Source organism: Platichthys flesus, chromosome 13 (assembly GCF_949316205.1).
Source record: "Platichthys flesus chromosome 13, fPlaFle2.1, whole genome shotgun sequence".
Taxonomy (NCBI): Eukaryota; Metazoa; Chordata; class Actinopteri; order Pleuronectiformes; family Pleuronectidae; genus Platichthys; species Platichthys flesus.
In genome coordinates this window covers 17611193-17622508 of record NC_084957.1, presented here as the reverse complement: position 1 = coordinate 17622508, position 11316 = coordinate 17611193, and the positions used below count along the sequence as shown (strand labels likewise).

At 42.0% G+C, this 11316-nt stretch overlaps 1 protein-coding gene across 1 annotated transcript; it reads left to right on the top strand.

Moving 5' to 3' along the window:
- Positions 1-563: 563 nt before the first annotated feature.
- On the top strand, positions 564-9811 carry tmtc4 (transmembrane O-mannosyltransferase targeting cadherins 4). The gene is made up of 18 exons (XM_062402840.1): positions 564-996; positions 1125-1316; positions 1422-1537; positions 1814-2030; positions 3185-3272; positions 3462-3562; positions 3813-3905; positions 4116-4277; positions 5537-5739; positions 6060-6234; positions 6632-6763; positions 6874-6953; positions 7043-7150; positions 7270-7411; positions 7548-7662; positions 9017-9129; positions 9277-9346; positions 9540-9811. The coding sequence occupies exons 2-18, from the start codon at positions 1155-1157 to the stop codon at positions 9686-9688; spliced, it is 2226 nt and encodes a 741-aa protein (XP_062258824.1). The 5' UTR covers positions 564-996; positions 1125-1154; the 3' UTR covers positions 9689-9811.
- Positions 9812-11316: the final 1505 nt, after the last annotated feature.

The window sequence follows — 11316 nt, the reverse complement described above, 5'->3', positions numbered from 1 at the left end:
GCAAATGCAAAGGAAATGTATCAGGGAAAAAATAAATGTTAAAATATATTTAAGACATTTCTTTTGACATTTCTTTTGGTATTAACATATTTATTTATTTATTTCTGTATTTATTTATTTATTTCCATTTTTATTTATTAATTTATTTATTTATTTCTGTATTTATTTATACATTTATTTATTTATTTATTTTTACTTATGTCATGTATGGTCCTCCATAAAAGTGAAAATAAAAATTCCATTTAACAATTTTTAGTCAAAATCATTTGTGACTCGCTGCTTTTGGTCTGTCTGCTTATTTAATTTGTATTTAATTTGTTTTAATCTTTATTTCTAATAAACATTATTATAACATCAATATACAACAATTAAAAGATAGTTAATGCAAAACACATTATAATTTAAAGATGGGGAAGGTAATAATACTAAATTAATATACACAATATTTATATTAAATATTCCAGCTGTGGTTGTTGAGGCTCTGCGTTCACCAGCGACGTCACTCCCAATACTCAGCGTCTATTGGCTGAAAACGATCAAATGGCGGTGACGCTCACCCGGAAGTGCCGCAGCCCAAGCGTGTGTATTTGTTTACAGAGTTTCCGCCTGCGCCTCGTTCGAAGCTCTTCTCGCGAATGAACCCGTCACACTTTACGTCAAATTATCTCGAATACATTCCGCGTGTCACCGACACACATTCTCCCGTGTGTCCGTCACGTCTGCGCCGCTTAACAATGGAGCCAGCAGCCGCTAACGAGACATGCTAACTTGCAGCGCCCTCTTCACGTTACGCCGTCATGTAATCGTGTGTGACAGCGTCGTTGTTTCACCTCAAGGGTGCAAAGCGCAAAGCTGATCACCGAGTTGGTTTTTCTGCTCCTGTGTCAGCGTCATTCGGTGAGTTCGGGTTAGCCAGTTAGCTAGCTGGAGGAGAAGCAGCCATGGGGGATCATCACAAAAGGATGACCTCTCACAACATGTCTCTGAAAACTCAAGGTATGAATCCACCCAGTCTGTTAGCCATATGTGTGTTATATAGAAGGACGTATAGTGTTGTATCTGTGGCAGCCAACACGTTTTATTTATATTTCTGTCTGCACCTGTTCCTCCACCTGCTCATGCAGGATAATGACCCCAAGAACAACCGGTGCATCATGGGATTGTCTGAAGTTTATTGGGATCACCACATACCCCTGCCAAGGCTCGCCCAAGCCACGGCCAAGGTCACCGTGGCCCTGCTGGCACTCCTGTGCTTCAGCAACAGCTATGACGGGGAGTTTGTGTTTGACGACTCCGAAGCGATCGTCAACAACAAGGTGATCCGTGTGATTGAATAACGGACACATAGCGACAGCTTCGTTTGATGACACTGCACAGAGAGGCCCAGTCCACGGGTGTGATTTTGCGTTTTTCTGTTCCAGGACTTGAAACCAACAACACCCTTGAACAACATCTGGAGCAATGACTTCTGGGGAAGTAACCTGAGCAGCAACTCGAGTCACAAATCCTACCGACCTCTCACTGTGCTGACCTTTAGGTGAGATATTCCATTTGCTGTCCCAAAATACATCATCTCAAATCACTTTACATTGTTATACATTATTATAGGGAAATCCATCTCATCTGCCTCGACTGGTTGGGATGAGCAGAGACAAATGGGGGAGAGAGGGGGTTGATAAGAAAGAGAGACGAGGAACAATTGTGTAACCTTAGTGACACTCTCACTACAATGGGAAATGCATGTAGCCATAATAATAGCACACTTGTCGTCTTTAACTAATTTCCCTCATCTGCCACCCTCTCTATTTCGCAGGCTGAACTACCTCTTGGCGGGAGGCCTGCACCCTGTCGGCTTCCACGTCCTCAACATTGTCCTCCACGCCGCCATATCCGCCCTCATGATTGATGTGTTTGCGATATTGATTGGTGGACTGGCCTATGATGAGAAAGATCGGCTGATGAATAAAGCTCCTAAGACGTCTCTGCTCGCTGCCCTCTTCTTTGCTGCACATCCAGTCCACACAGAAAGTGTAAGCAGAGTTTAAAATCAAGTTCAAAGTTGTTTTGTTTTTTTTCTGACAAATACAGCAGAATTCAAACATGTTTTAGTCCAAATAACATCAGTCTGACAGAATTCAAGATATGTAAATAAACAGAACAGTGGACTGAAATGCTTACATTGAACAGAATAACTATTTGGAGATGTTTAGCTTGACAGTTAGTTATTATGTTAGTTTGTAAGTACAAACCACCAAATCCAGCGCAAAGAAAGAATAACCTTCTTTTTAGTCATCGTACACAAATAACTGGCCACATCTGCAATTTTTTTTATAGTAAATGCTAATAGTCAGACATATCTGTGAGTAATAACTATAGTGGAAGATAATTTCCCCCGTATATTATCTGACACGTTCCCATGTCTCAGAGTTGCACATGGACAGAAAGGGGGACGTACCTTTGACCTGTGACTTAATGCAGACTGACATTACAACAGTTTGTACTTTGAACTTTGAACTTTTGTTAACAACGCAGAGTCCCTAAAGCAGTGCATCATGGCATCTTGACACGCCAGTCCAGAGGTTTTAATACTAAACATGCAGTGGTTCCTTGCCAAGAACAAACGCCCCGTCTCAGCTGGGCGTGCGAAGCCAAGGTACGCACGGGAGCACGGCCTCACTATTAGCCGTGTCGGGCTGCTTATTGACCTGCCAGCATTAGTGTGTTTTCTGTAAAGCTTGGCTGGAAGGCAGCGTTTCCCCTTCTCCTTTGTCTTTAATCATGCAGGGCAAGGACTGGGTGAGACCTGGGGGGTGGGAGGCAGGCAGACTGTTGGGTTAGGTCTGCTGTATGTATCAAAGAAGGCAACCCCAGGATGCCAGCTATACTGTACTCACACACTGTATATAGCACACACACACCAACAGGCCCTGCTGGTAATGATTCTTCCTACCTCTTTTAATAAGCCGTTCCCTCATAAATCCATTTGTAACTGGATGCAGTATGCAAAATAGAAGATGATGTGCCGGATGTGATACAAAAGATAATAATCCATGAAAGGAGGCACATTTTAATGCTTCTTCTGAATTCTGTTTTGCAGTTTAACCCTTTCTGCCTCTTTGTCTCGGCCTCGTCTTTAATTCTGTCGCTCTTTTTTTTTTCTCTCTTCCCTCTCCATCCTGATAAGGTGGCAGGTATAGTGGGTCGAGCAGATCTTTTATGTGCTCTGTTCTTCCAGCTCTCTTTCCTCACCTACTGCAAAGCCTTCAACAGAGGTAGGTATCCAACTATTAATCTTTATGTACTGCAGGACTATACCCTATTAACGACTGTCCACATAGCTGCTGTTAGAAACAGAAAAGTGCCGGCATTTAACCCTTTGCTGCTTCTTGTTTTTCAATGCAGGTCTTTGATTACCTTTTTATTTTAAGCTTTAACTGTCAACTTTCTCTTTGTGCTCTCAGGGAGTGACAGAGATGACAGGTTTTCTGTCCGGTGGGTTGTGGCCAGTCTCTTGCTGTGTGCTGCAGCGATGCTCTGTAAAGAACAAGGCATCACAGTGTTGGTATAAACCCTTTTTCTAAAGCAGGTTAACGATGTGTCCGTCAGTAACAATCTTTAAAAGCAACCTCATCAGTGATCCATGCGAAATACTCTTGTGTTGAACATCTTATGAAGACATGTGAATTGATTTTCATTTCATTTAATTGGTTACATGTAGTCTCACATGTATGATAAGAGCTAAAGATCCAGTTAGTTGCTGACCTATATACATTTTAAATGCCATTTCTCCTCCTCTATGTATTTTCCTTCAGGGTGTGAATGCAGCCTTTGATGTCCTCCTGATCTGTAATGTTAATGTGTATGAACTCAGCCAGAGGCTACTCCTGAGGAAGAATCCACTCGACGTGAGTTGCAGTTTATAAACCCGCCCCCTCCTCCCTTTCTGTCATAAATTATGCACGCCCTTGTATGATTAATGTCACATCACATCCTCTATATGGTTAATGAAAAGCTATATGGATGTGTGTATGTTGGGATCACGACAGTGCTCGAAAGTAGCCAAAAAGCACATATTTCTGTTTGTCACTGACAAAGTCCCTATCTTTTTCTGACAGGTAAGTGGCACGTTACGAACGGGGCTGCTTACCCGACTGGCTCTCATGGGTCTTGGAGGACTCTTGATGCTCTATGCACGCTGGAGGATCATGGGAACAGGACCACCAGCTTTCACTGAAGTAGACAACCCCGCCTCTTTTGCAGAAAATATATTTCTAAGAGTAAGTAAGATTTATTCGTTATCCCAGCCAAGTCCATTTATTTTGTTTGATTTTAAGCAAGATTACACATAAAAGCTTTATGGATTTTCACGAAACTTTCTGGAAGGATATGATGTGTTTGGGGAAGAACCATTTACTTTAACATTGCTGGATTGGGCTTTTTTCAACGTTTCCACTGTTTACCCAGGAAATAATTCTTGGATCTAGATTTGTTTTTTTTAAATCAGCCACATTTAGAAGACTGGTATGTGTGAGTGTATAATTCAGTGCAGCTTGATAGAATTTAAGGGGACTGTTGGGCCCTGTCGGAATCATGCGCTCTACTGAGTGCCTTCAACTTTAATCAGATTTTATTTAATCACTCACTACAGGTAAACTGAAGCATGCTTCTATTGCCACTAATATTACAACTGATTCAGAACTCTGCAGCCTGAGTGCTGACCGGGACCAGAACACAAGCGGAACACATTCCGAACTGTCTGTCAGTTCTGTATTGATTTGAAGATTATTTAACTAGTTCTGCAAGCTCTTCCTGGTCTTGCACCAGTGTACATGCCTCATAGTAAGTTAACTGTTCCAAATTGCAGAACTTAAATCTTTGGTGATGTAGCTTTTAGCTTTTATGATCCAAGCTGCAGGAACATTCTGACCCAAGAGCAGCTGCAAGTGTTGAAATCTTGAAATGCAAGCTTACTCCACAACCTGGCCTTTGGTCCAGTATGCTTTATGGACATTGCATCATTTTATTCACCAATTTATTACATATATGTTGTACATGTTATGTTTTTATCACCGTTTATTGACTTTTTGACTGTTATTTGTTTTAGTTTTTTTTTTTTATAATTATGAGCCTTTTGCTTTAATAATGAGTAGCTTTTAAAATGTATTATTTTATTTTTTTTATTGTTTATTTATTTTGTGTTATCTTTTGGATCATCTGTGATTTGTCAGGTACTTTGAACTGCACTAACCTGTATGAAAGGTGCTCTACAAATAGACTTTGATTAATGAAGTTATGCAACATAAAATCCTTAAATCGTCTTTATGTACCTGAATCAGTCAGACTTTATGTTGCAATCTGTGTTACTCTATAATGCTGTTGTTCTTTATGTTTTTATTTGTAATTAGACATCTAATATTGTGTTTTGACCAATGAATCATAATTTTTTAACACATTGATTGATCTTGAAATTTTGTAACTCCCTCTTCTTCCTCTTCTCCTCCATCCTGCACCCGTCCTGTTCCTCTTTGATTGGCAGATAGTGAACTATAATTACTACTACTCTCTGAATGCCTGGCTGCTGCTGTGTCCCTGGTGGCTGTGTTTTGATTGGTCCATGGGCTGTGTGCCCCTCATTAAGGCAGCCACTGATTGGAGGATGGTGTGGCTACTGCTGCTCTGGTGCGTCCTGATAGGCTTGATAAGCCAAGCCTTATGCTCGCAGGACAGCCAGAGAAGGAGGTAAGCAAGCACAGCCATCTCACACCCGCTGTAGATGAGAGGACGTACATGTTGGCCTCTCTAGACTTTACACTTGATTATGAAAATGGTATCTTATCCACTGCAGTGTGACCAAAGCATCATGTCTCCATTGCTGTTCGAGGAGTCTAAAATGCTCTGCTGGTTTAGTGTGTGTAGTTCATGAGGAAAGCTTCCTGAGTATATGGTGGTTTTTGGGTGGTTTAGTGAGTTAGATAAGCCTAAATTTCCTCCTTGCATAGTGTCAGAGTTTTTTGAGTGTCATGTATCTGTATATGATCCTTTCCTGTTCTGCTCTCCAGGACACTGACCTTGGGTCTGGTGCTGCTCGTAGTCCCTTTCCTGCCAGCCTGCAACATTTTTTTCCGGGTGGGCTTCGTCGTCGCAGAGAGAGTGCTCTACCTGTCTTCGGCCGGCTACTGCCTACTGCTGGCCTACTCTGTGGGACACTGCTGCTGGCGCTGGAGCAAATACAGGGTAGGGCTCTATTGTGCCAAAAAAAAAGATCACACCAAAATAAAAGCTCCTGCACGGTGAACACTGATGAGCAGTCTCCAGCAAAGATGCCACCTTTGTGTTTCACAGCCAACAGGTCACAATGTGCTGGTTTTAAACGCTTTTTATTTAACCACCTGTTAATACGACTGTGATGCTTCAGTGGCTCAGGGATGCGGAGTAGGCACCGACATGAGATGACTAATGACTCACCTTTAAAGGGATGAACACAGCAGGTGGTGTCCACGTGTTACATGGGTACATTTTCAGGCTGTTAACTCTGAGTCACAGAGGATTCATTTTTGAGCTGAGGGGTTATAATGGCTTACAGTCAGTGGTTGTTAAATGTCTCTTTTTTTTTTTTTCTTCCATGTTACAGAAGCTGCTGTGTGTGTCGCTGCTTGTGCTGTTGTCGGTGTATGTAGCTCGCTGCACTCTCCGCAGTCACCAGTGGCGGTCGGAGCAAAGCCTCTTCACCAGTGCCCTGTCTGTCTGTCCCCTCAATGCCAAGGTAAAAAACAAACAATGCTCTGCCTTGTTGTACACACTTGTATAATAAATTACAACCAAACATGTAAAGTCACACTCTGATGTTTTGTACGTTCATGGCTGATTCCTCAGGTCCATTACAATGTTGGTAAGAACTTGGCTGACAGAGGAAATGCAACTGCCGCTATTGGATATTACAGAGAGGCCGTCAGGTGCGTCCCCTAACAAACATCAGTAATCCAGTCAACTGCAAACACACCAGTAAGTTGACTTTATGTCGCATGTGTCCTGTGACTTCCAGGCTTCATCCTACATACGTGCACGCCATGAACAACCTGGGGAATATCCTGAAGGAGAGGAATGAACTGATCGAGGCGGAGCAGCTTCTATCTAAAGCCGTTTCTATTCAGTACGTAGTCCAACACCAATGAACATCATAATACAAACATGATTGTTGTCATTTCACTTGTGCCTGTAAAAAAAACAAAAAGCTCCTATTGATAGAACTGTATGTTTGAATCTGTGCAGGTCTGACTTTGCTGCTGCTTGGATGAATTTGGGAATAGTTCAGAACAGCCTAAAGAGATTTGAGGAAGCAGAGCACAGCTACTGGAACGCCATTCGCTTCCGGAAAAAATACCCAGACTGCTACTATAACCTGGGACGCTTGGTGAGACTCCAGGGTGTAGAACAGAATTGAAAATGGAAAAAAAAACTACTGTATTGTGGTAGATTTGTTTTTTGTTAGACACAGAAATACTTTTCTAGAGCTATTATCTTTAATTTGTTCTCTCCTTTCATGATAGTATGCTGATCAGAACAGACATGTGGATGCCCTGAACGCATGGAGGAATGCAACCGTACTCAAACCTGACCACAGCCTGGCGTGGAACAACATGGTCATTCTGCTAGACAACACTGGTAGCAAAAATAAATCCACACACAAATATTATCAGAATATCAAGTACTTCAGTGTGTATATATATATATAATACTAATATATATGTTTGTTAAATAAAATGTTAATAATAATAATAATAAGTACACCTCAAGATTGTAACCTACTATCCTATCCCTAAAATTATTACAGAATAAACAACTAATTGGATATTTTTTGCTTGATACATGTCTGTTATAATGATAATAATTTTGTCCCTTTTTTGAAATGATCTGATGTTTATTTACACTTTATTTTCTTACCATAAAGGACTCTGGGTCCTTGGTGAATGTTGTTTCAGCATGAACAGCCAGGAAACACTGCGTTGTTATTTTAGAAAAGCAGGAAATCTAAATGGCCAACAAGATTAGACCGGAAGAGCAGGAATCAGCAATGCTTGAAATTTATGTATTAAAGCTTTGTGTTGTGAGTTTTGAAGGCACTCTTCCCTGCCGTGTGGAGAATGCTCTGATTTCCAAACGCTCGAGCCGTTTTGTCAGAAGCCGCTCCCGTGGGGGCGGAGTCTCCCAGGAGGGCACTGGAACTGTCCAATCAGGGCCCAGTATGCTCTTGATCAAACGTGGGCAAGCACAGCCAGAACAGCGCCCCCTCAGAGTCCCCCCACAGCATTTGTTCCCCAAATCTGACAGAAATAATTCTAGCCCCTCTCCCCAGCTCCCCAACAAAAAGAGTGAAAAGAAGAACAATAGATGTCATCTTCAAGAAGCAAGGAAATGGGAATATTCTTTTCATTTTTTGATCATTACACAAACAAAAAGCAGAATCAGTGTCGATTCAGGCAGATGCACTCAGACACAGTCACACAGTCACACATGTAGCCGTGTTGGCAAGCTGTGTCTGAAGGGCACAGGCCATGACTCAGGACATGACCATCATTCTCTCTCTCTCTCTCTCTCTCTCTCTCTCTCTCTCTCTCTCTTTCCCTCTCTTTCCCTCTCTTTCCCTCTCTTTCTCTCTTTCCCTCTCGTTCTCCATTTCTGGCCAGACATCAGACGTGTCTGTGACAGAGATCAATAACTCAGTGGGCCTTGTGTTCAACCTTAATTAGGAGACTAAACCGCTCCTCCATGTGTGGAGAAGGAAAAACTCTGCTCTCGACACTGCTGACAAATATAGAAAACAGTCAGGTTCCCAGTATACCAGCTTGTATTACTAATGTATCGCTGGGTTTTAACTGCATTTAAATACCAACCCAAATTTGTAGTAGCATAAAATATTCTGTAGATTTTACTCAAATACATGTGTGTAAGGCTGTATGCGTGTTGTGAAAGAATATGTGATATCTTTTAATTGTTTACTGTTTCTTCTGTCCTTAAGGTAACCTTGCTCAAGCAGAGTTGATCGGCCGAGAGGCTCTGAAGCTCCTCCCCAACGACCACACAATCATGTTCTCATTGGCTAACGTCCTGGGGAAATCACAGAAATACAAGGTCAGTCAGTTGAGTATAAACTTTCAACACAGAATATGATTATTTTGTGTGCATGTTGATAAATCATCGTCCATGTCTGCTTCATGTCAGAAGTGACACATTTCTCTCAATCGTACAGTAAATTCAGTGTTTGTTTTTTTCCCTCAGGATTCCGAGGGCTTCTTCCTTCAAGCTCTTCGGATCAACCCAAATGCTGCTGGTTGCCATGGCAATTTAGGTAAGGCTACTGCAGCTTTGGTTAAATCACATGTTTTACACAACTGATGAATGATTCAAAATGCTCAGAAGCTGAATGAATAACCGTGCATTTGTTCATGCATGCAGACCTACATGGAACGCACCAAATGAAAAGAATCTGTTAGAATGTCATTGGCTTCTCAGCTTGAAGAGCGTTTCTGTTTTTTCCTCAGCGGTGCTGTATCATCGCTGGGGGAAGCTGGAGCTGGCAAAGAAACACTATGAGCTGTCTCTACAGCTGGACCCCGAGGCTCCTGGGACCAGAGACAACTACAACATGCTGCGACGTAAACTGGACCAACTTAAACGCAGCACACCCTGAAGAAACCTTCTGGGATCCATGACCCGCTGTAAAACTAGATTTTAATTCCATTGTTTCACTCTGTATGATTTGTATGATTTGACTTTGTACCATTTGGAAATAAAAAACATGATCTGTTCACAAGGCTGTAGTATTTTTCTTTGTAAAAAACAAACAACTCATCAACTGCTTAGAGGGAAAAGTACAACACAGTATTATTATATTCACGTTGAAGAATACAAATTCTGAGATTTTAAGAGTAAAGTCGTAATTTCACAAAAATAAAGTTGCAATTTCCAGCTACATTTTAGAGGAGGAGTATGAGAAGAGCCAGTTGCCTCTGTTAAAATGAAGAATGCAGTGCTTCTTGTTTCATTTCCTGTATTAGAAGTTTCACAAATGCTTGGTCACATGAGCTTCACTTTATCAGGACCTTTGAAATTAAAATGTTTACTCCAAAGAAACAACTACACGGGCTTGGAAGAAATGTGAGATTCATATATAAATGTGCACAGGGTATAAATATATATTTACATATATTATATGAAGATGTTTCATAATTTTACAATGAAATCTGTTCTAAATGTTGCATCCAATAGCAGTGAAACAAGTGAAAACATGGCTTTTCCAAACTTGCTTATTACTTAGAAAATAATAACTTTATTTTTGTAATATTTTAAGTAAAACATATTTTTTACTAATAGTCTGTCGTAGAAAACATTAAAGTTGCACATTTGCTATTAGTCTTTTTGTAGAGTATAAACTCTGAACTGGTTTTCAGACATGTGGAACTGATCCTCTGTGAACCCTTAGCTTTCATCATCTCCGACCCTGTGTTGTGTCAGCTGGACAGAGCACCATGCATGTGTGGATCCAGAGAATCCCTTGTAAAATGTATTTGGGTTGGCCGTCTGTCAGAAGTCCCAAATGTTCTTTTTACCCGAAAGCTGCTCTAGTTTGGAACAAGATCGTCAGTCTGAGACCTCGACTACCGTCAGAAAAGGTCAGCTGGTAAGTATTGACCACTGGTGGCCTGAACTGGTTATCGTGTTTGTTTTTCAATAACCATCTTTTTGTCTTGACGCTGAGGTTCAAAAGCCCCTTTGCTTCCCCTCTCCCCCCCGCAGCCTCTGTAGTTAATGGGAGAAAGGTGTTTGTGCTGCGATGCTGTTCTGAAGTGTCCAAGAGGAGACGCGGGGTCAGCCGAGACAGGAAACCCGCGGCCGGTGCTGTATGAAAACAGCTCTATAGCACAGAGCCTTCAAAGGGAGACGGGGATGATCTCCCCGGGGACCGAGCACGCACGCACACAGTCGCACACAGGCCCGCTCCTCTTGAAGAACGCAGCCGAGGGAAAAGGCGACCCCGGTGTGAAACATCAGTCAACAAGTGTGCACCCGGGGTCAGAGGTCGTTGCACTTCTATTTTTTCACCTGCTTCCTACAGCTTGCAGGAAACTTTTGAAGCTCTGGCGGGTTGGTATGGCTTTGCTTTATGGGCCCGCTCAGTTTGTTTACACATACAGTACAATACACCAGTTGACGCTTTGATGCCTGGAAGATGTTACTGATATGCACATGGGGGGGGGGGGGGGGGGGGGGGGCACACAGCCCTCGACCTCCTCTGCGTCTGACCTCCTAAATATCCAG

Excerpts from the sequence above, each read along its gene's own strand:
- tmtc4 (XM_062402840.1), top strand. The coding sequence starts at position 1,155 with ATGGGATTGTCTGAAGTTTATTGGGATCACCACATACCCCTGCCAAGG. Across the intron at positions 7,412-7,547 it reads ACTATAACCTGGGACGCTTG|TATGCTGATCAGAACAGACA; the intron begins GTGAGACTCCAG and ends CTTTCATGATAG. Across the intron at positions 7,663-9,016 it reads CATTCTGCTAGACAACACTG|GTAACCTTGCTCAAGCAGAG; the intron begins GTAGCAAAAATA and ends TCTGTCCTTAAG.